At 48.6% G+C, this 24,688-nt stretch overlaps 1 protein-coding gene across 2 annotated transcripts in view; it reads right to left on the bottom strand.

The window, feature by feature from the left end:
• MAP2K6 (mitogen-activated protein kinase kinase 6) overlaps nt 1–24,688 on the bottom strand; it is a 54,033-nt gene that overhangs the window by 2,243 nt on the left and 27,102 nt on the right. For both annotated transcript variants that reach the window (XM_049813139.1, XM_049813138.1), the window contains 9 exons: nt 22,488–22,601; nt 20,846–20,965; nt 19,951–20,067; nt 19,428–19,479; nt 17,202–17,329; nt 16,443–16,520; nt 15,519–15,658; nt 12,557–12,602; nt 8,983–9,098 (listed from right to left, as the gene is read on the bottom strand). In XM_049813139.1, the coding sequence (XP_049669096.1) occupies nt 9,021–9,098; nt 12,557–12,602; nt 15,519–15,658; nt 16,443–16,520; nt 17,202–17,329; nt 19,428–19,479; nt 19,951–20,067; nt 20,846–20,965; nt 22,488–22,601 (873 nt within the window). In that variant the 3' untranslated portion in view covers nt 8,983–9,020. The remainder of the gene's footprint in view (nt 1–8,982; nt 9,099–12,556; nt 12,603–15,518; nt 15,659–16,442; nt 16,521–17,201; nt 17,330–19,427; nt 19,480–19,950; nt 20,068–20,845; nt 20,966–22,487; nt 22,602–24,688) is intronic.

The following is a 24,688-nucleotide window of genomic DNA, read 5'->3' as shown; positions in this document are numbered from 1 at the left end:
CCAAAACAGTAGGTTTATTCAGAAGCCTCCAAGATGTTTAAAGAAAAATTGAAAAATGTGATTTTTTAAAAAAGATTCCTAATCCCCATCCCTAATTCTAGAACAAACAAGGTCACTAAAAGAAAATCTAAATTGCTATAAATATAATTTAAAATCATAATTAGCCATCTACTGCCATTCGCTATCCCAGCTGTTAGGAGATACTACAGTGATTCCATATGGCTCAAGGGCAGGCTGGGAGATACCTTCAGCACATCTTGGATAGTACCAGAAATGGATAAATAATAAATAATAAGAACATGAGAAAGAATAATCAGTCTTCCACATGTAAGGAAAAGCAGAGACTTTCACAGTTGTAAAACAAATGATGTTACTGTGAAAAAAAAATCCTAAAGTAAAATAAGGACTTGCATTACAGCAGGTTGGAAAGCCTTCTCTTTTCTAACATGTTCAAAACACAGGTGCTTTGCCTGTGCCTCTTCGATACCAGCAGACCACTGGGAAGTGGTTGCTTTTCCATTGTGCTCATATCTTTTTTATTTTATTCTAGCTGAAAGTATGTAGACATATCCTTGTTACAAATTTACCACCATCTCAAGAAAAAGCAGACTTCACGCCTTAAGACAGAAACTCTAGAAATTTCATATATTTTCATGCTAAACATGGATCTTTGCCAATAAATCTGTAATTGCTTCAATTGGAGATTTTGGACATTTTTAGACAGTTATTTTTTTCTACGAGAAATGACAAGTTTTACTCCAACACATTTCCAGTTTGCAAGAAACTACATTTAGCAGCTTCCCCCCAATGTATTGCTATTAAAAAATAAATGCAAAATTCCTACTATTTTGTATGTTGTGACTATTTCCAGCAGACCCACTGGCACAGTGACAGTTGCCATCAAGCACAAGCCACTCGATTCACAATTATGGAGGAAACAAAACGGTGGCAGAGCTCTGGAAATTCACAGATTATATAGGAAATGTTTGGAGCCAGATCCTGGTTTTGGCAATACTGTATTTTGAACCAAGTTTTTTTCTGCCTGTAGAGCCCCAGTCTGCCAGAAGCCCACCAAATGGTACGGTCCATGCTATTAGATATTTATATTTATGCAAGACTCATGACTAAATCTGGGCTAAACATGGACAGAGAGCTCTGCAGCTGCACCTGTATATGTGAAAATTTGATCCTGACTTAACAGCTATGACAGAGACTGTAATTTATCTTTAAACACACCTTTTTGGCTCTTATGAGGCACTTAATCTACATCTCTTCACTCTGGCTGCGTAAATCAAGGACACCTGGCCCTTCCTAACTTTTCACAGTATCCGTCCTGAAAAAAAACATACAACTGGGCTGAGAAATACCAAAGGCTTTCAGTTATTGTTCCAGGACACTCTGAGATGGCTGAATGTTCTTTACTAGAGGGAAAAAAATGAGACGTGGCAGACCCTGATACCTCCATCACACAACTCCTGGGGAAACTGCATCTACCTATGTTTTTGGAGGCCGTGGGCACGCTTGCTGCCAGACTGCTCTTTCCAGCCATCAGACGTTGGCCGCCTCTTACTATAGCACTGATCTCCATCTGCCTTCTGGCACAATTTGGTGCGTACGCTTGCGTGACGGGTCACAGAGTTTTGGAAAGACCATGGTCTGACCTCTTATTTTCTCAAAAAGAATTAGTATCAATCCTGAGGCGGCCTGAATTATTCCTGTAAGAGAAACCAAACAGAAGCTTTTCCGATAGGTTCAGTAATACTTGGGGTGTGTTTACCCTTTATTTAAAAATTACACTATTGTGAGTTTCCTGGATTCAGCTAGGCCTAAAAGCGAAAGTAACATATCAAAATACCCTGCAATAAACTTCTAGGAAGGGTTTTCAGGTCTGGCTAAAACCACACAGCTTTGGAAATTGCCGAAAGACATCTGATCTTTTGAGATTTCCATCTCTATTTCCAGAGCGTTTAAGATGCTTCCAAGCTTTTCCCAGCGTATCCTTGCGGTACCTCACAGCCGCTGGACTTTTGCCCCATCATTTAGAGAAAACCAAGAGCCTTTCGAGGAAGGAAAACGCCGCCCGTCCTGCAGCCGCGGCTGCCGGCAAGGGCGAGCCGCCTTGGACCGAGGCTGCTGCAACACCAGCGCTGCTCCACTTCCAGAAAGGGATTTTTAATGTAATGGCAGCGAAGCACGAAAGGAGAAGCTCTCGCTTCGGCTGGATACCTGCAGGGTAGCTAGCCTCTGGCTGCAGCTTCCCATTAAGCAGGCACTGGATAACAGACAGGCAGCTCCTTCCTCTCCCAAAGCACTCTGCGGAGAGCTGGCTGGAGGCCCCTTTCCCTTGCCTTCATTCTGACCAACCGCCTAGAAAAAAGGCTGCTAGTAAAATCCCAGACAGTAAAATACAAAATGTAAAGGTGACTGAGACGTAAGGTGTCGATGGAGGCAAAGAGCTTTCTAGCAACCCAGGAGTGCACTAAAGGAGGCCATGTAATAAATGTCATGCAGCCAAAATTGTTCCCAGTGGAATGGCACTGCCGGCTGCATAGGCCCCTGAAGAATTCATTTATCACTGTGGCCTGTAAATTAGATATTTCCACCATTAGGCTAGTTAGAGACCACCTTAAAATGTTTACCCTCTTCTTTCTCAGCTACAGAGGCCTTTCCCATGCTTTCTCCATCGTTTAAGTCAGACCTCTGAATCTCACTGACGAGCTCGGCAGGGGAAGCAGCAATGCACAAGGCCACGCAGCAGGCAACGAGCATCAGCTCGCAATTTTTCCCTGTGGGTTTCTTTCGGGTTTTAGATTTTGGTTCTCTTGCTGGATGTGGGGATGCAGTGGCAATCTGGGACTTGTGAGCAAACCCATTACCTACAAATCTGGGCCTGAAGGAGTACATGGCAAAAGAAAGGGGAGACAGGCTGCTCTCACCAGGCTATGTACTCCATTGAGTCTGTGGCTGCCTCTTTCGCCCTCCCTTTCTGCTCCAGCCTTCCCCATCAATTCCAGACCTTCCTTGGCAGAGTGGATTGACACCAGCTGCCTATCAGAGGACTCTTTTTGTCCTTATGCCATTAAAACCACCCTTGCAGTTTACTACACTCTCTTTAGAGTCCTCTTCATTTATACAGCACATGAAGCTTTGCGTCCGGACCACTAGGACCACCACCTCCTATCTGTGTCTATACACATCTGCAAACACAAAAAAGCCGAGATTCAACTGAGCTTTTTCTGGCCCTCTTTATTAACAAAATCAACTGCTTTTATGGTGTGGGGTTATGTGAAGGAGCAGCATCCTTTCAACCTGCAACACAGCTGCCTACTGCACAGAAAGCATCTATTCGAGCCACGGCCCGGGAGAGCGAATCTCACTGCACTGCAGAGCTCTGGCCTGCTAGAATGCACGTCAAAATTTCATATTATCCATCTGCTCCAGTAAAGGCTGAGCTGAAATATTAATTAGGAGATCTGATCCCTTCTCACCAGAAACAATCTGGATTTTATAGCTCAGCCAGAGGCCAGCGAAGCAGACAAAGCTCTGTGATACATCCTTTGCTGCTGGTTAACGGCTTTCAAGGAAACAACCAACTTGGGGGGAGGACACAGACTGTAAAACACGTGGACATCTGGTCTGTTTTGTCCACCCTTCATCTCCCCCATGCTCAACCCCCACCTCCTAAGTGCATGTTCAGAACACAGAGAGACGACTCCTCTAACATAAACAGCTATAATATAGCAATAAAGATTAATGAGTAAAACTTGCCATTTTATGTATAATCCGTGGGGATTTACAATCATTAATCTTTATTAGTGTGTAATAACTGTTTAGACATTAAGAACAGATTCTCAGCTGGACAAAACTGGCCTTATTCCAGCCAAGCCAATGGAGCAATGCCAGTTTACACCCTCCATGACCCTAGCTCTAAATGAGACCCATCCCCATCTGTAGGAATCATATCACTAACAGTATTTCCCCAACAGCAGGAGCACACTAGTGAAGGCAACTATTTGTCTTTCTCTGTATCCGAAAAAGAGAGCTGCATGTGTCCAGGAAGCTCAACAATAGACATGTCAATAAACATGAGGAAATTCAATGAAAAAGCAACAGCAACAAAAGGAACCCCAAGGAGCAGGGAAGTGGATGATTTTTGAGGCAAGACTATAAGATCTGGTTTGGCAGGAGCGTAACTAAGAGGGATGTAGCAATCTTTGGCATGTGAAAGAGTGAAAGCACCAAGACGGGCTCCCAGAGTTCCTCTAAGAGGAACAAGATGGAAGAGAGAAAAAAAGAGAATCTTGGCTGGCTTTTCGGAGAGAGGAGTTTGGGGTTTGTTTTTAATAAAAAAGAGGTCTATTAAACAAGGGAGCTGGTGGGAACCTTGTCTGAACTACATCAGACCAGCCACTAAAGCAATGCTGCATTGACCGAGCAGGATTTCCTCTTCCAAAATGTCTAGGAAAGAAGGGAAATGTGCAGGTACATACTTAGCTTGCAGCAAGCATGGAGAAATCCCAGCTAAGACTGTGCATGCCGGTGTCTCTGCCCTCAGCACCAGGCACTGCTCCGCTGCGTGGGCGAAGGGCCTGGCAGTCCCTTCCCACGAAGACAAGGTGCAGGTAGCACTGACCCAGCAGGCACACAGCCACCTCCCTCTGCACCTGCTGAAGAACTGCGAGCTCAACTGCATATCTTTTTTTAGAGCTTTTTCCGAGTAATGACCCACCACCTGCCTCCTCCATCACACAGGGGAAGCCAGCTGCCTCCAGAAATGGTGTTCCCACCTCTTTAACAAGTCAAAAATGCCTTTTTCCCCACCAGTAAACCCGACAAAAGTCAGGGAAAATGCAGAAATACAGTACATAGATATCTGTGTAAAGTTGTGTACACCGGGAAAAACTCCAGAAAAGATGGGCATTTCCCCCACTGCAGAAGCGAGAACCTGGCATTCAAAAACAGTAGCCAGAAAATGCCCTCCAACTCCTCTTTCAGGTTTAAGAGACCTTCAAGACACAGAAAATAGCTTTCCTGGCAGTGACACTTCAAGAGCTCTAGCAATGGCAAGGTCTCAAGCGTCCAGGAGGTTGCAGGAACATCAAGAGCTGTATGGTGGAGGAAAAAAAGAGGATGAACGTCCTGCCCCGGTGGTCCCCCACCACCTGCCACAGGGTTGGGCTGTGCATCTTTCATGCAGCCCTATAACCACTGCTTGTGGCAGAGTGGAGAAGCCCTCCCCTGCCTTGCAAATGGCTAACTGCTGGAATTAATTCATGCAGCTGGTCCAGGTCACAGCTCAGTGCTGAGCTCCGAGCAGCTTTTCTCTCCTCTCTGCTCCCTGGTGTGGTTTTGGTTTGTTGCAGGTTTATGGCATGAGATCTGCATCTTTTGCAGTTTAAAAATCCCAGTTCAGGACAATACGCTGCCCACAGTCCTGTCCTGTCTGAAAACAGAAGAGCTTTTTGAAGAACAGCTTTAAGCCTCAATACCTTGGATGTTCAGGGGGCTTGGTTTTTGGGAAAGCCTTAATGTCCCAGAGACCATGGCTGTCCCAGGCAACCCTGTGCTCATGTTCTAGCCAAGCAAAGTTCTGAGCACTGACCAAAGTCTTTACATCTTCACAGAGGTTACAATCAAATGAAAGAGAGAAGAGTCTGACTTTCATCTTGTAGCCCAGGATGTTTTCAGAGCTTTTAAGCACACAGGAGTCCCTGGCTCTCCTCCCTGCGCTGAGGCCACCAGCTCAGGCGTCTCTCTAAGAAAATCCTGCGTCAGGCCGAGCTTTATGGCCATACGTGCCACAAGGGATGCAGAGACAGACAGACAAACAGACAGACAGCCTCTGCATTTCTCTCCTGCCGTAACTACCTTCTGCAATGGCAATCACTTGGATCACTGTTTTCATTCACACTGGTCATACGGATTCACACTTACTCTGGGCTGACGCAAATGACTTTTAAAGGAACAAAGTCATGGAGAATCAGGAGGGAAGTGATTTGTTGCATGCTCTATTGTAATGTCATTAAAACAAAGGGATTAGATGGCCCAAGCACTGCAAGAGCAAAAAGCATAAAAGAAAGCACTCAGCATGTAGTGTCGAGGCATGTAGGAATCATTTTAGAGGGTTACTAGCTGCAGACAACGCTGACATTAATTTTCTATTGGAAAACGCTGGTGACATTAATATCTGCTATTAATACTGAACTTTGACAGTATCTCATAAATTCAACCTGTCAATTACAATGGCACTGAAATAAAGGTGCTCTGAGGTCAAGGAGATGTGGTGTCCAAATGAGACTTATATTCCAGGAGAAAAGCGGCAAAAACAATCTTTAACAAAAGCATCAGATCCATATGTAGGAAAACCAAAGGGTGGTTTTAAATGTCATGTTTTTCAAAGCGAGAATTGATGCTGGAACCAACTCTATAAACTGGCTGGCTGGACTTTTAGCTGCAGCTGAGGACAATCAATCAAAACAGCTCTGCGACTCTGAGAAAGTGAGAGAGAGAAAACACACACACACACACACCATGGAATATGAGAGGGCAGATTATGAGCCATGTGAGGCCTCTTAAAATTACACTGCGAAGTAAAACATCCTTGTGTTTCATCCGCAACAAAATGTAACCTGAAAGGCTCCCCTCGACACAAAGCGGAATATGGGGCTTATCGTTACTGAGGGCCGGGCAGGCTCATGAAACACAGCTGAGGAAGAGGAACTTCTTCCCCAAAGTCTGCACAACCCGTGAGCTCTTTGCAGCAAGGAAACCCCCGCAGCCCGATTCCTGTGAGCCCTCCTCAAGCCACCCTGCTCTGCAGCTGAGGGGCACAAGGATCGATAAATCTCCACGAGCAATGCTCCCCTATCTCCTTCGATGCTGGCTCCAGGGCAGAGCTGCAGTACTTTAGGATTCACAGCCACCTCTGCAGGCACTGCCAGCCACGGCCGTGGCAGTGACAGTGGCAACCCAGACACTGGCAGTGTCTATGTGCACCTCTTCAAAGTGGTCGGCGTGTCCCTAGCACAAGAGGTACCAGCATTCGGGAACCCCTGCTCTAAATATCGCCCTCCTCATCAGCCCTTCCAAGGGATCGCTTCCCAAACAGACGCCTAGACTAGTCCGGAAGCCCAACCTGCCCCAACAGAGACCGAAGCCACTAACCTGGGAGAGAAAGGGCTGGATCCCAGGCTGAATTACATCCTGCACAACTTAAATATTGCAGAGCAAGTTGGGATTTGACTCTGAAAGTCTGCGCCGAAGCGATGGATGGGGAAGGGGAGCATGTGGAGGGGCACGAGGCACGTGTGCGTGCCCCGGCACAGCTGCACGCACAGGCGCTCTCCTTCGCAGGGCTGGGGAAGGAGCCACGGGCAAAGGCAAAGGACCTCATAGCCGAGCGAGGCAGCTATGCAGGTTTGGCTCAGTCAAACCAGCATCAATCTGGAGCCAGTGGCCTTGCTCCAGACTCAGCAACACCTTGCAGTGCACAGTCCCCCCTTTCTCTAGACAGTAACCGCGTTACCTAAAAGCAGCGTGAGCTGCCGTCTTCCCCTCCCACTCCGACAGCCCCCATGCTCCTGCCCTTGGCTAGCAGCTTTTCTCTGAGGACCCGGCCAACAGCAACGAGCTCCTGATAGGGGTGGGCTGTGGTTTCCCTGCGTGGTTTCCCAGGCTGCAGCTCTCGTGGGGGACACCTGCGGCCCACGCTGGAGCCCAGTACTCCTGGCTGCCTTCAGCATCCCGACCAGAGCTGGACACTGCCCAAACCGCACGCCGGCACAGGCTCCAGGGGAGCTCGCTAGCACTCCGAAAGTCTGTGGGCAAGTACAGAGGGATTGCTGCCGATGCAGTGCCGAGAGCCCTGGAAACTTGCGCTGAGATATCCCATTTTTCACAGATGTCGTGCTATGCATACTGTTATCCTTTCTCATCTGGAGAAGGAGAGCGGAACACCCTTTTAGGCCCAAAGCAGCTCATCCCCAGCCCAAGGGAGCCCTGGGCGCTGCAATGCTGCTGGGCTTGCGGGCAGGTGGGGGACTGACCATCGCAGCCTCCTCCCGATCTTTGTGCAACTTATCTGACAATCTATTTCCCTCTGGAGCTTTTGTCCCAGACACTACCCCAGCAATGTCTTCCCACTCCAGACCTCATCACCCGCCTGATATAGCAGAGTAAGTCGGTGGGACGTAGGGCAGGGGCTTTCTGGAGGCAGGAGGCTGGCAGTGCACCGCAGGTGGCAGGCTGGCCGGGACGGGCCGGCCGGACTCGGAGCGCGGTGTCCGGAGAAGAGGCGACCTCACGGGACGCTGGGGCCTCCCTCCCTTACAGTGATGCTGCCTCAAACGGTGCAAACGCAGCTCGAGTAGCTGAGCTGAGATCCTTGTTTATAAATTCTTTTTACGATGAGCATTAAATATTTTCCACAACACAGACACTTCTTCTCTTCTTTCTCTTTTCCTTTGACACCTTTTCCCCAGCAAAGCCCTATGACTATTGCTTGCTGTGGCCTCATTTAGCATCACCATCGTCACCACACATTCATCCTCATATAAAACAGAAATCTATTCCATCAAGCACTTAACATAAATATTAAAATAATGGAAGGGACAAAATATAAATCTACATACAACTTCATGACTACCATAGCACCTATTACCATGACAAAGCAAATTCTGGTTCAGGGGGAAGGGAAGGGGAATGAGGAGAAAGTTAGGAAGAGGGACTTTGACTGTCATTAAATATGTAAATCACTCTTTTACATTTTTTTTTGTTTTGTTTTTGTTTTAAGGTTACCAACCTTATTAAAATTCATTTCACTAACCAGCTCGTTCTATGTCACTATGGATACCAAAGAACCCTTTTAAAAACTTCGGCGAGGCGGGGGTTTCTCAGAATAAAAACAAAACAAAACAAAACACAGCGACTTTCTGTTGGTGCTTTCATGACAAGTCCTGCCACGCGCCCCTCCCCTGCACCCACCAGTCCACAGAAGGGCAATTCATTTACAAGTCCAGTTCTCAGTCTCCCAGGATGAGTTTGACAAAAGAGGCGACGTCTGTCTCTTTGGATTCGTGCAGGGTGAAGAAAGGATGTTGCTGGGAAAGAAAAGAGAGAAAAAATAGAAAAGTTTATTATTCACAACGCTGAGGACCAAACCTAAAACCTTTTCAGACAGTCTTCTAGGCAGTGAAAAAGATTTTGTTGCTAGCATCATAATATTGGGCTTTCCATTCTTTGCAGCTGAGGCAAGTCAGGGAGCCCGAGGGGCCATTTCATGAAGGCTGCAGATTCGTGCTGGCCTCTCGGATTCCCTCTAAACCCTGCCCTGGCTGGGACGGCTGAACTGGGCTGCTCTCAAAGTGAGGGAAAGTATTAAAAAAACCTGCCTCCATCTCTAGCACGTCATGCCCTTTGGCACACACTGGCTCACAGCTCTGCGGTGCCCAGGGAGGAGATGTGCTCCTCTTGAGACGGTGGTTACCCACCCCACCGCACGCCAACTCCAACAGGAGCAAGGAAAACCTTGAAGGAAAGCTGACTGCAGTGGGTTTTCCCTCAGCTTCCTGCTTTATCTGTGTATTTACCCTCCGGTGACTTCTGAGTCTCATTTCTTCCCTGCAATTGCTCATACTCGCAGCAGGAGATGGCTACTTTACCCCCAACCACCGCAAAGAGGAAAGCCATCCCGGCTGGAAAGCCATCCGCAGTTGTATGTTTAACTACTTATTCGTGACCAACATGGGAAGACATCCTGCCAGAAAATCTTGCCTACATTTCAGCACAAACGGAAAAATATGTGTAAGGAGAAAAAAAACACAACGAAATGCCCCTGATGGCAACAGCAAAGCCCCTCTCTGCTAGCACCAGTGACTCAGTTTGCTACCAGGGAGTCAGCCAACATCCACCTGAAATCACCACACACTGTTCAACACGCTGTCCTGGCAGTTAATTGTATTTATTTGTATGGAGGGTCTCAGAAAAAACCAAAAGGCAGCTGGGGCCCTGCAGGGCTCACAGGTGACCTCCAGTCTGTGCAAAATGCTGTTTTGCTTCCTATACACAGGCTGGGGGTGCTCAGTTTGATTCCTGACCCTCTCATTTCAAGTCAGATTTTTAAAGACAATTTGGGGTTTCCAAGGTTTTTCAAAGCTGCCCCTCACCTCAGACACTGATCATTGGCTGTTTTATGGCAGTGGCCGAGTGGAGGGAGAAGATGAGCAAAGAAAAGAGACTTTCCAAGGTGGGCTTGAGCAGAAAGTTATCCAGTGAATAAAAAGAGGCAGCTCTGAGCAGCTGGGAAGCGACCCAAAGACACACCAGCAAGGAAGAGGAAGCACAATTATGTGGGAAGCAGAGCTGAAATGGGCTGAGGCAAGGATCCAGACATAATTTAAGGTCTCCCTGGGTCAGACAGTCACGGGAATTGAAGTGTCCTGAATAGCTCTCAGAGAGATGGCCCAAATGGCCTGCTGTGCTATTATCCCAGCGTGATGCCACTGCTTTCACATCCCAGCTAAGTCGCACCCAAAGCAGAGCTTCCGCAGCCTGGAAGAACCCGCAAGCGTGACACGGGCAGCAGCAGTGGCCTCCAGCCCTGTCTCTCAGTGAATCCAAGCCCTTTGCAACAACTGAGTCTGGTTATAGCACCAAACACCCCGTGCCAGGTGGGATGTGCTCCATGCAATGTGCAGACCACCGGGGAGGAGTCCTGCAGTAGTTTCATGCTCCACTTCACCTGGGGAAGTGGGTTTTCAAATGAAATTAAGCATCCATATCAGTTTTCCTGATGCTCAAGATAGCACAGAGTCATACTTTCCATGAGAAACCTCAATTCCACAGGAAAGCAAGGGAGCAGTCTTGGTCTAAATGACAAGTCCAATCCAGTACCGCAACTTAATGCCATAAGAGAGAGAGGAGAGAGAAAAAAACCCAACAAAACAGCAACCCTCAACCACAGGACCTCACAACATTCATGTCAGCCATAAAATACCACAGCATTGAGATACTCTGGAGAGGTGATCCAAGAACCTAATTCAATAGAAATGCACTTGCTTGCCAATGCGTATTAATGCTGCAACAGACGGAGCTGCTCCGGTGAACCTTTTTGATAAAAGGCCATTTGGCAAACTTCAGAAATTTTCTTAAAATATATATGTATTTATTCAATAATAAAAAAAAAAAAAGGAAAAAAAAAAAGCCCTAAACCTCAGGCCTCCCTTTGTTTGAAACCAGTGTTTGGGCAAACTGTGTGTAAATCAGATCTATATATAGTCTAATTGCATTACAGGGCCTAGCAAGAAATGCCACAGGAATTATTCATTGCTTACAACTCACGTTCAAAAGGTACATGGATTTCCAGCATGTCTTGCAGCTAGAGAGCACCTTAAACCCTGGTACCTTCACACCACAGAGGTCCCAACACCTCCAAGCAGACAGAGTGAGGTAGCAGGGAGGCTGACCCCCTGGATGGTATAACGCACGTCCTACAAGTTATGGGGTAGGAGACACCAATGCCTGAGGGAATTCTGCAGCAGTTTCCACCCTTAACCCAGAAGATCTTGCCAGATCTTGACACCGGACAGGGGTGGGCATGTAGGGACAGGCAAGCATTTGGGTGAGGATCTTCAGAAATAACAAAAGTTAGGCACCATCCTGCCTTTAGGAAGCTGTGAATCAGGTGAGAGTAAAAAAGGGACTAGACGCTTATGGGAGTGAAACACTGACTTCCTAAGCTCTCCTGCTTTTTGCCGGCTATTAGGAGAACCAGGATCAATACCAGAAAGTCAGGAGAGAGAGAGGCCATGAAGCTGTGGAGCCCTAGCAGAAAAATCTCACCACAGACCCTGTTCTTGCCAGCTCCAGCCCAGAGCTCTGGCTGAGTATACACTAGTGTCTGCACTGCTGGGAGTTCATCAGCAGTTAAGTGCATCTGACCTCAAAGCCCTGCACTGCCTTGCATTTCCCCTGTCGTAAGCCTTTATCAGCGTTTTCTTCCTTAGTTATTCCTCTGTCCTAGACATGCTCACAGCAAACAGTCTCTAAGCAGCAGATGAAATTCAATAACCGGAATTATTAGTCACAGACTCGTCCCTGTCCCTAACATCCAGGAATTACTCTGTCCAAAAAGTCTCCTCTCCAAGGCACCTTGACAGTAAAGCCTAGTAGGCCACTCAGCTCCTGCAACCCACGTGGAGCATCCGTGATGCATCCATTTCACGTAAGTGTTTGAAGCCATCACACAGACCCAAGAGGAGGATTTTATCCTTGCTAACTGATTCTTCACAGCCTCATTCTTGTCCCTTAGCAAATTTGTTAAGAGATTTTTCTCCCTTGATCTGACTGCAATAGCACCTGAGCAAGATTTCAAAAAGCATCTCTGATTTGCAGTCACCCTCCTGAGACCCTGAAGTGCCATGATTCTCACATCTGTTATGAAAAAAGAGATGCTAAGTATCCCAAATCACCAGTCACTACTGGAAACCCTGTCTTCAGCATCTCACTGTAATCCATCTCAGCTCTGAACCAATACACTGCTTAATGCAGGCACACTCACCATAAGCTCTGGGTATGTTGGCCGTTCTTTGGAATTCTTCTTCAAGCTTTAATGAAAAACAAAGAAGAAAAAATTTAGAAGTTACATTCTGTGTGCAATTTAAGCAAGGCCATAAAATTATACCATGACAAAAGGCAGGTTTCAAGTCTCTGTAGAATTAAGTTCAACTACTCATCCGTATGTTAAGCAAACAGCTTTAGGCCTTGAGGACACCTACAGCCAACACAGCCTGCACACAGTGCTGGGTACACACAAATGCAGTGAGCTCAGGGTCAAACAAGAGATCCAGAGACACCATATTCACCAGTCAAGGCACTGCCTGTTGCTGGGGGCCAGGTACAATTGGGTTTTTGGGTACTATCCAGTAGGCCAGTGACTAAGGGCATGGATACAGCCTCCAACCTCTGATTGGGAGCAGTGACTGAGTGGCTCCGAAGCACGTGTACAACTATTTGTTTATCACCACGCTGTTATCAGCAGGGACGGTTACATGGGACATCCTTTTTTTCTCCTCTCCTACAACAGATGGCTCTGGAGGGTTGTAGCTGGAAGTTATTTTGGTTTCCCTCCAGCAGAAAATAGCTTTTAAAAGACAGGACGTAATCTCTACTCACTTCCTGACAGTGTATTTAGGGGAAAGACACTTGGAGCAACTTGAAAAGATCTTCACACACGTACACGTCGGTGGCGGGGAAAAGGTGTCACACTGAGCAAAACAAAAGTGAGAACCTCGGTGATGATAAGTCGCTCCTCTGCTGGGATTTGCCGGAGCCCAGAGGAAGCGGAGTACACACACTGAATAGATATTTCCTGCTTGCTGTGTGTAGCGGGCTCATGTTTAGTGTCATGTTGTGAATGAACAGAGGAACCTAGTAACGATACGTGCCAATATTGCTGAACTGAAGGTACGGGATGTGTCACATCCTCTGAGCTCAAAAGCAGCCCAAGCCGAGATGCTAAGGTGAATTTGAAGGTTAGGTGTGTCCAGAAGCAGGATTTGGGTACAATCCTCTTAATTTAGACCCTCTACAAACAAAAACCTTGCTCCTGGGTTACTAATACCAGGAAATCTGGTGACAAGTTACTGAAATCAATGTTAATCTTCAGGAATGAAGAGCCGTATTTGGATCTAATCCTGACTCAGACATCCCAGGAACTTCCCTGCAGTGGCTACAGGTAATCAGACTTTCGCTGCCCCAGGCACCAGATGGTGTGATTCACTCTGCGATCTCTTGAATTTGAGATAGGCCCGAGCCAGGCCAATCTCGATACACTGAGTTGATGTAACCTGGTTCCGGGTCAGAAAAAATTCTCAGACTCCAACAACACAAAACTAGTGCAATCTGCAGCCAAAGCGCTCTCTTCTGAGTCCATGCCACTCCACAGGCGCTGAGGGATCTTCAGTGATCCTGGAGGACAGGATTTGCAAAGAGAGCAACCTCCACGTGCTCCCCAAAGGATGAGCTTTCAAGACATGAGCGCTGCTCAGCGGGGTTATTCTTCTCACTGCAACCATCATGAATGGCTGCGGATATCTTACTCCTAAATCAGCCCACAGCTATAGCTGCAAGACACCGTGCTTGCAAAAGCAAAATATTCAGTGGGGAACAACAGCCTGCCTGGCACAAACAGGCAACTTTGCAATAACAAGTAGTGAGCCAGCAGCACGGGAGAAAGGCAGCTGGTCCAAAATCTCAGTGTGGGCCTTGCAAAAACGGTGGGCATTTTGTGAGAGGGTTTTTCCAAGCCAGCTCCCACCTCTGATAGACACAGAGCAGTGTGGGCACGGGCAGGTATTCCCCAGCGTGGGTCGGTAGAGGCGTGCAGCTGAATCACAGGCACCTCGAAAACATGTTTGAACAAGACTCCGACGAATCTGAGTGTCGGTACTTAAAGTCCCTGGGCAGGAGTGGCTGATAATCCCCTTCCTGGGTCACAGCAGAGCCGGCCGGGCTCCAGGCCCTGACGCTGGCAGCTCGGGAACAGTCTCACATTTCTGTATTTGTCGATCTGCCGTCCTTTCTTGGCTACCACGCAAACCCACCATCCACCTGCCAACTTGGCAAGCCGTGGATGGCACTGCAGCGCCTGGAAAATAAAAACGCCTCCCAGGCGGTTTCCAGGGAAGCTGGAGGGAGAAGCAGTCAGGAGCCGCGGGGCCGCCGCCAGCTCTCTTTGAACCATACGATGAGGGCAGCTGTGAGTCTCCTCGGGTGCTGGGAGAGCCTGTGCTTTTATGCAGCTCTCGCAACCTCCAGACAGCGCACATCTGCTCCAACCCTTTTCCTACACCGCAGCCAAACTCTCCCGCTGCTTCCAGCTCCGAGTCCCACGGAAAGCAGCGCAGCAGCCGGAGGGCCCCGGTAGCGGGACAACTGCCGACGGGGGCCACCGCGGGGCAAAATCCAGACCGTCCTTGCCCTCAGAGCTGTGTGTGTGTGTGTCCTGGGAGTGGGAGGCAGGAGGCGGCAGCCATTTTGTGCCCTGCTCCCCTTCCTCACCCCACACCAGCCCTGGGGACATGAAGGACTCCACGGACCTGCCTGCCTGCACCTGCCCGTGCTGCCGGCCCGGCCACAGACACCCTGTGTTGTTGATATGGGATGACTGGATGAGAAAATCTCCTAAATCCCTTCCTCTTGAGCTGTCCCCCCAAGGCGACCAAGCCTGTTCCTCACCACCTCAGGTGGGGAAGACCCCCAGAACCGCCATCGCCAGTGCTCTGGCAAAGGGCACGTGTTGCCTGCACAGCACCAGGCCTCAGCCCGGCCCTCAGAGCTCAGTGAGGGCATGAAGGCTCATCCCTTTCCCGGGGAGGAAGGATATTTTGTTTAAAAATTTGGGTTGTACCCCAGAGAGACGCCTGTGGGGATGGGGATGGAGGAGGCTGCCGGCACCTGCCCTCCTCAGCATGGCGGAGGCGAGCAGGGCCGGGGCGAGCGGGACCGAGGGGGTATTTTACCATTGCGAGGTAAAATCGACAAACTCCGCCGAGAACTTCTCTGCCGGGAGCTGCGGCGACGGTTCCTCCACCACCTGCTTGAGCTGCTGGAAGGGCGTCCCCCAGGAATCATAGGGAAAGCGCAGGATGGCCAGCTCGATCTGGGGAGACAGAGCCCAAGCCTCAGGCATCAGCGGGAGGACGCCCCATGGATTCCAGATTCCTGTGTGCCCACCCAGGACTGTGGGGGTTTTTTTAGGCGCCACACAAATACGTGGCATTTCCTCAGTCCAGCTGGCCACAACGTCTTGCTTAACCTCCCCCGGCAGAAGGAAAAGGCCTGAGGAGACCCAGCAGTCTCCATATTCAATCCTCCATTACCCTCGTGTTAGATGTCACTTGGGAAAGTTTAGAGGTTAAAAGAAAAAAAAACAAAACAAACAACATTGCAAAGGGTAAGTGCGCTATAAAATGACTCTGCAAGCAGACGGATTCCCCCTAAAAGCTGTGTGGGAGACGCCACCCATCCCTCTTCTTCTGAGGGGGACTTTGCTTAATTGCTAAGTGCTGGGGAGTATTTTTTTGGTGCTTCAAATCCAACCTGCTCCAAGGCGACAGATGTGCGGTGCCGGACTCTTTCGCCTTAGCCCATGCTGCCATCTCCTGGCAGCCCACGGCCACAGCAGCGGGGTCATCCCCACCAGGGTGGCAACCCACGGACACATACAAAGACAGCGAGGAGTTGTCAAAGCAGCTCCATCCTCCTTCCCCTCAACCCTGCGGTGTGCTCCCTGGTATCCCCAGAGGTGTATTCCCATTCCCACCCCTGCCACCTTCCCAGGGAACCAGTGCCACCAGTGTCAGGGGGGCTATAGGGGGGAAAAATGCCTCCATGAGCAACACTCAACCCTCCCGGCATCGCTGCAAGCCCCGAGATCACCCTACCATTGTGATCCCCAGGCTCCAGATATCGGATTTGACGCTGTATCCCTTCTGGTTCAGCTCCGGGTTAATTCTTTCAGGCTGTGAACAGAGACAAAGGCAGTTGAGGGACAGGGATGGCCCCAACGCGATGCCCACGCTGACCTCAGAGGGGTCTTTCATGGTGGCAGGCCAGGGCCACTTAGTCCATGCCACCAGCTTGCTCCCTGGGTTGTCATGGGGCCAGATCTGGTCCTACATCCTTGCCGGTAAGGGCAGGCAATGAAATGGGTCACCAGAAGCAGATGGTACCTCCACCAGGGACTGGGGTGGTGGCGCTGACCCAGCACATCTGCATGTAGGGGTGACACGTCTCAATTCTCCTGGACCGTTTTCACCCTGTGCAAGTGCTCCACACAGAGGAAATCACGGACCCAGTCCCTGGGGACTGTTTTTCCTCCCAGATGGAAAGTACTATTGTCCCCACAGGGCAAATGGCAAAGAATGCAACACGGAGTAATTACAGAGCCTTCCCCAAGGTCACAGGGAGGTGATAAGGCAGCAAGAAGCTGTGCCCAGGAGATCTGATCTGACCCCTGAGATCCGTCTCCCGTCTCTGCCCCTTTACGAGTAACTTCAGGGATACGTCTTCCAAATCGAGTCCCCAGGACACATGCCGGAGGCTGATCCTTCCCCCTTTAGGATGACCCGATGCCCAGGCTCATGTTCCTCTGGCTGTCCCAGAGCAGCTTTCACATGCAGCTTCTCCGTGGCTCAACTTACAGCCATGTAGGGTTTGCATCCTGCATCCATAGTTTTAGCAACCGAGTCAACGAGGTAACCGCTAATTCCAAAATCGCACATTTTCACCTGCCCCTGCGTATTGATCAACACGTTAGAGGGCTTTACATCTGCAAGAAGGAACACATACCACAGTCACTGTCATGCATGGGTGGCTGTGCCAAGCCAAAAACAAAGCCAAAGAGCTTCCTATCAGCAGAGGGCACCAACGGTGCCCGTGCAAACCCCTGTGCTTCGTGCATGCCAGAAACCCGGCTGGCTGCGGGTATTGCAAGTTCAGGTGACTGCCTCATGGGCCTGTCATATGTCCTGCAAGTGTCCCTTCGCTTCCAGACTCTTCTCTCTGATTTGGGGGAGTGGGAGGTAACCCTGCACATAACCGCCAGATCCCACTGCGCAGGGGATGGCCAAGGACATCAGAGCGCTCACAATGGGAACAGCCGAGCGGGGCTGGGGGCATCTCCAGAGGATGTCTGCAAACGGCTGGACCGGTGGCAAGTCTCCAGCTGGATCTGGTCTCATGCCAGCAAAAGGAAAAACCCATGGGGAAAGGATGAGGGGTGGGCAGGAAAGGGTGAAGAGGAGCAGGGGTTGCAGGAGAAGGAGGGAGCAGTAAACTAAGACAAGGATCAAGATTTCAGAAATGGCCTCTAATTTTAAGGATACCAAGCTTGAAGGCAATGTGAACAGCAGCAGGCGTGTGGGTGCTCCACACCTTATGGAAATCAGGCCAGTGTCTCATCTATTTATTACTGCCAGATTTATCTGCTTCCCATCACGGCCTTATAATCCTTGGTGCATTCACACTTGCATCATGCCCATGAAGGCAGTTACAATCACCATCAGAAAGAGAAATTAAGGCACAGAAAGACACTAGTAAGTGATATCCAGGAGAGCATGGAGGTGCTTTCCTGCACAGCAGGCAATCGCTCCCTGTGAGGCTAACCCCAGATGAAATCTCAACACACCGCAGGTAGCGCAGGCTACCCTGTTTTCTCTTGTCCCATCACTGATCCTCAGAAAGGGAGCAATCCCTTCCCTGCTGCCACCCAGAAATAAGAGGTCTCTTCTGCAAGAAGGTCCCCTGTCTACATGTGATAAACTATTAAACAGAAGAACTGAAACACCATCCGAAGGAGGCCAGAAGCTGCTTTTGAATCCTGCTTATTAGAATTGGGTGGTTTACAGTTCGTTAACATCTGCTCTCTAATCAGCATTTTGCAATCAAAAGCTTCAGGTAGCTGAGATCCTCACCCATCTGTTACTATGCTGAAATAAGACAATTTTCAGTGGAAATCAAACAAGTAAACAGAAATCCAGAAGCCAAACAGCATTTTCCACCTACTGTAAATGATACAGAAGGCAGAAACTCAACCCCCAGCCACATGCAGAGTGTACAAAATATGACTGCTAGAGCTGAACTCTGTTCGCTTCAGATGCTCCTTTCCCCGCCAGTCACACACTCCAGAGAGGGCTTTTTCCTCCTCATGACAAATTGAAAATGACCCCTTAAAAATAAAGGTGTCAAGCAGCAACACTGCAAATTTGTTTCTTTCTAAGTGTGTTCATGGCATCTTTGAGATGCTCTAGAGGGGAAAATGTCAGAAGAATTTAAGGAGGGTATTTATGACTTCACTTGAGGCTATTTTAGATATCAAACTGTTCTGCCCCACCAGTGCTCAGGGAAGCTCACAGAAGGAGACAAGGATGGTTAGATCACTGCATGAGGCATCACGTTGGCACGGAGACGCCTCTCACTGCACGTCAACATGGAGCTGTCGAGCCAGGGGAGAAGCCTTTGCAAAGCCTGATCCAAAGCCCACCAAGGTCAGAAGGAAAAGTCTGTTTTAATTTTGCAGAGGTGTTGAAGCAGACCATGGATTTAGACTGTGCATTAGGGAAACACAACCCAGGGGGAAACAGCCCTTTTTCTGCCAGCACAATAAGGCTGGAGTTCACTTCTCCACCTCGGGGCAACGCTGGGACCAGCATGCAGTTTTTAAAGAGCAAACCAGCAGACATTTCCTCTAACTACGTTGTGCTAGTCATGAGATGCTGGGGCATATTTTTGCTGTCAAAGGCCCATTTTATCTCGGATATTTTGAGAGCCCTGTGCCTGGCCGCAAGGCCAGCCCTTGCAAGGCTGAGAGCACGCGGCACAGGGCGGACAGATACCAGCATGGTCATGGCTGTGTGCCTGGCACTTACCTCTGTGGATCACGGAGAGCTTACTGTGTAGATGTTCTAGTGCTTTTACAATCTGAAACAACAAATCCAGAGTGAATCACAGCTGGCAGCACCATGACGAGGAGGAAATGCTATCTGGCTTCACCCACCCCATCCTCACCAGATCTACTTGCAGCGAGGGAACTACATTTCCCACGAGTCCTGCACCCTCACAGCAACCCAAGGTGACAGTGGGTACCCAGGGATCTCCCAGGAGCTCCAGGACCCTAATGAGAAGGCAAAGGAGCTGCAGGGCCCTCCCCACATCTAACACTGTGCCATCTCTCAATTACATGTATAGGCACATTTTGGGTTGTTTATGGCTTATAAATAACATCACCTCAGACCAGATATTGGAAGCCAGCTTAGGAATGTCCATGTGGGCTGGCCCATGGACCATGCATGCTCTTCCTGGTACAAATACAGCAGGGAGCTTGGGTCATGTAGGACTTGGCTTAGAAGAGAAACACCCTTTCCCTTCCCTCCTTGCCCTGCTAATACTCACAGAGACGGCTATTTTCCCTAAGATGTCCTCAGGAATCGTCAGGCCTTTGTCAATGACGTGTTTGTAGAATTTGTCCAGTGAGGTATCCATCAGCTCCATGCAAATCCACACGTCTCCCTGGAGGATAAAGAAAGCAAATATCTGCCTACTGGAATGAAGCATCCATTCCTTTCCTTTCACAAGCAAAGGTCTTCTTTGGCACTTGCCCTTTGCTGGCCTGTTTGCCTCTTCCCTGTCGTTTAAAACTCATTCAACAAAACTGTACTGGGCTTTCTTTTTCCCTCCTCTCCAGCTGGAATTAAGTGCTGTCCACCTTCACTACCATTTAGGGTGTATTTTCTGCTGTCTTTTCCCAAAGCAGAGTCACGGTGATTTAGGAGCCCAGAAAGTTATGGGGACTGAGGCTCCTACACGTTCAGGTCACTGCAAATGCTCAGCCAGGAAAAGTTCAGCTCTGCAGAGCTATGCTTAAAACTCTTCAATAAATCTTGCTTTGCAGAGCTTTCCACATTTTTTCTCCATGTGGCTTTCTCATTGCAAGTCAGGACAATATTAACACTAACGGACCGGGCTGTGAGTTGGTGTCCCCATCACTCAAACTCACTACCAAGCCCCAACGTCTCAGCGCAAGGGCCTCGCACATTCCTGGCACTGGGGCTTGCCTGCCCTTGGCTCCTCCTCACGTGGGACCGCATCTCTCCTCGCTCGCCAAGAAGTAACTGTACGTGACAGATCCTTAGGCCAGGATTGAGCAAATCCATATTGTACCAAGTCTCCATGTCTAGATGGAGATTAAAGCCCTGGCACTTGGAGGGAGTCTAGGCATGGGAATTCAGAGCCTGGGAGAGGATCCAGTCTCCCAGGGGCAGCACGGCGGATCTCCAGGATGCCATACCTCTCGGAAAAGTGCCCCGTAAAAGGTGACAGTGAAGGGGCAATCGACCGTCCTCATGGAGATATCCAGATCCATTAATAACCTCTTCTGCTCCTGGCTGTTCACGGTGGCTCGGATCCGCTGGAAGACAAAGCATTTTAGCGTTGGCTGTCAGCACCTCCATACCACAGCCATACCCGTGCTGGCCTCGGTGCCTTGACATCACACCTTTACCCTTTTATCGCACCTCTTTGCGTTACCATTTTATCATACCTATTTGTCATAGGCACATCAGAAGCACAGCACCCACGGTAGGAGCACCCTGGCGCAACAAGGCAATGGTGGCTGAAGGGGTCTTCTCACCTCAGCCCAAAGGGCAGGTGATTTTGCTCTTCCCTGCAAACGCCACTCTTTTTGCAACAGCCAAAAGTCACTGGGGCTTGGGAGAGGAGAACGGAGGAGGAAATCAACTTCTAGGCTGGTGGAAACTCATGACTTTTGGAGCTGCGGTGGGCATCTATTTACATCAGCAGACTTTGGTCACGAGAGAGGGCTCCAGCCCTGCAGCCAGAGCCCAAGTCCTCCCCATGGCTTTGGAAAATGGACATTTCCCAGTCTCCCAGGGAAGAGATGTCATTTATATGAAACACCTGGAGACCCTCAGCTGGGAAGCACCACAAGGGTACATGACACAGTGCAACTGAGGTCAGTAATGTGATAGAATTAAACTGTTCAGCATCAGAAATGCAAGTAATAGCCCGAATGTTCCTGCCATACCCTCTTCAGGCCTTCCATCATACTCAGAGAGGTCTTTTGCTCTTTGGTGAACACCAAAGCAAACACGAAGACCAAATGCAGAGCACGGAGGCCCTGAGACACATCCCAGCATCCACAGCAAAGTCTATCCACAACTGAGGAGCTAAGAATTTTCCTTCAGTTTGCTCATAGCTTCCAGCTCTGCATCTTTTTTTCTCTTTTTTCTTATTCTGAAAGGAAACGAGCTAAAATTCAGCCAAGCAAAAATTGGTCCTTCCCAAATTACAAATTTTCCCATGATTATTTCCCTAAGCTGCAAGCTTATGAGTCTAAACTGTTATTATGAAAAATTTCATAATAGTATCTACAAGCCTGTCATGAATCAAGATGCCACTGTAGCAGACAAAATGTGAAAATTCCATCAAAAATTTCCTGTTCCAACGAGGCTAAAAAAGTCACAGCTGAAGAAAATTATCTTATGCAATTAAATTTACAGTACACTCTTCGTTACAATTACAATTAGTGTGCAGAGCCCTGAATCGGAGGGTATATCTACATTAGAAAAAAATATGCATATTTAAAAAATGATGGCAAATAGCTTGTAATATCCTAGTGAAAACAGGAATATTGTAGACAAAGGTGAACAATATGTTCGTAGGCACTACAATGCTGGAAACACATTGAGCATCAGATTTTTAAAACACACCCCTTCTCTTGGTTAAATGGCCCAAATCTACCTCGGCACTCTTTGCGCCTGTGTAGAAAGAGGATTCCGTACAGAAAGAAGTCGATCCCAGTAGAGGCATGCGTCAGAACAAGTGAGATTAGAAATGTGCACAGGTGAGAGCACAGAGGGTGTCCACACACAACGATACAGACAGAAAGCACCTCGGGAGGCTCACTCTACCTTCACTGCCATGATCTGCCCGCTAGGCATGTGCCGCATCTTCTCCACCACCCCGTACGCACCTCGTCCCAGCTCGGAGATGGGCTCCAGGTCATCGGCTTTCACCTCAAAGTTCTGCAGGGGAAAAAAGCACCAGCACTAAGGTGGCCGCGTGCTATGCAAGGAGTGAAACAACCCCAAAATCCAGCCCTGCTTGGCACATAAATTCACCTCTGTGCATCCCCCCTCCCTATCTGTGTTCACGAGGCTAGAAACAAATTCATGGTCCTCACGGGCTGTCAGGAGGCTTAACTACCATGCAGTAATTAGCAGCGTTCTGAAGAGGATGTGCCTCGTAACGGCATCAGCAGGAAGCCTGTGTCAATGAGCATCCTGAGCAGGGCGGGTGAAGGAAGGACCGTTCTTTCGGTGGGATGCTCTCCCCACAGCCACCCGCACCCGAGTATCCTTCCCGGCCACCTTTAGCTGCCAGCACTTTCAGCTTCTCCATCATTTAAGGGCTGGGATGAAAAACATCACGGCAGCTTCTCCCCTAGGAATCACCTTCAGGCTTTTTTTTTTTTTTTTTCCTCCCCTTCCATCCTCCTCCCACAAACAATTATGGAAATATCTCCACGTTTTTTTAAGGCCTGTAAAAGCTTATTTCTCCAGACCTGTAGATGGGCCAAATACCAGCTGAGTGTGCCCCATTTTTAAACCACAGAGGATTTATTTTGTCTAGCATTCGAGATCTCTTTCTCCTGGCCTTACACAAAGGATGACTTTGTTTGGAGCCCTGCATTCTAACCTGCCCTTCTCCTTTCTGCCGCGATATTGTGCAGCAGCTCTATTTTTTGCTTATTATTATTTTTGGATGTTTAAAATATGCCTTTGCTACTAAAACCAGCCATTCTGTTTGCTGAACGCACAACCACATCAGTCAATCATCCTACAGAAAGAAGCGGTTATAATGAACTGATTCACAGTACATAATCCCACACTGCTTTTTGCCGGCGCAGCAGAAAAAAACCTGCAGCCTGAAATGTGCTGGCTGGGGATGCCACGGCGTGCAGGGCCCATACACTGCGTTACTGTGCGCTCGGGCTCCCGGTCATTCACTCACAGCTACGTCGCATGCAAAAGGAGCCCTGACTAACATTTTTGTGTTACGGGAGAGATTTAAGCATCTCTGACTGCCTGACACTGCTCCTACTGTTCAACGGGACCCTCTCCAAGAAAGGACTTTGACTCTCTCAAGGCCACTCTTAAATTTAGCAGCCAAGTTTAAAGGGAGAAGAGGGAAAGTGGCTTTCTCTAGGGATCAGAGGTGAGTGTAGAAAGGCTGGTGGAAAAGGGACCACATCCGAAAGGAATTTGGCTGGAGAAATAGGTAACAGATCTATGGGAAATGCAAGCCATGGCATGTTGGTCCCTCTGAGATAGCCACATATCTGCATCCATAAAACAGACTGAGCTCTGGGTTTTACAAGCGCATTTCTCTTTGCACCGTCCAACATGGGCTCTTTGCCTCCGTGCATGGAGCCTTTTTGGAGTGCTTGAGCTTTTCCTCGTCCCTGGGACTGCAGGGGAGAAGTGATTTTCTTGGAGCGGGCGCTTGCTCTAGCAGCAGGCATTTTCTATGCCTCAGTGCTGCACCATTTTGCTCCAGAGGCATCTCACACTCTTTCCACCTTCCAACCCCTGCTCCATGCCAGGGAAAATACAAAATCCAAAATGAAAAAAAAAAAAAAAAAAGCAACCAAAGATAGACATTATAAAACACTATTGGATTAGCATTTCACTTCATAAATTAACTTGCCGACACCAAGGCCTATCTTTTGCACCTAATAAATTTATTGCCCGGCTTTAAATTGCTTGTATGAATGCTGCTGTGCCATTTTCTCCTATCAAAATAGCTATCCTCAGTTTTGTTTTTTCCCTGCTATTTTTTTACAACATCAGGTGGACTGGTTTCCATGCTGTCAGAAGGATTTGCTTCCAGGACAGGAAGATCTGCCTTGAGTTAGACTCCTGATGAGAAGACATTCTACATTAGTGAAAGGAAATACTTTGGATGAAGGCTTTAAATCAGCAAAGGAACTGCAAAGGAGAGTAAAATCTGCTGTCAGCAATCCGCTTGCTTTATAACTGTTATTTCCAGGGGACTAGGTGCACCGTATTGAAGAAAGGAAGGAATATGGAAAACACGAAGGGGACCCAGG

Source organism: Accipiter gentilis, chromosome 10 (genome assembly GCF_929443795.1).
Source record: "Accipiter gentilis chromosome 10, bAccGen1.1, whole genome shotgun sequence".
Lineage (NCBI taxonomy): Eukaryota > Metazoa > Chordata > Aves > Accipitriformes > Accipitridae > Astur > Astur gentilis.
This window is presented reverse-complemented; position numbering and strand designations above follow the sequence as displayed.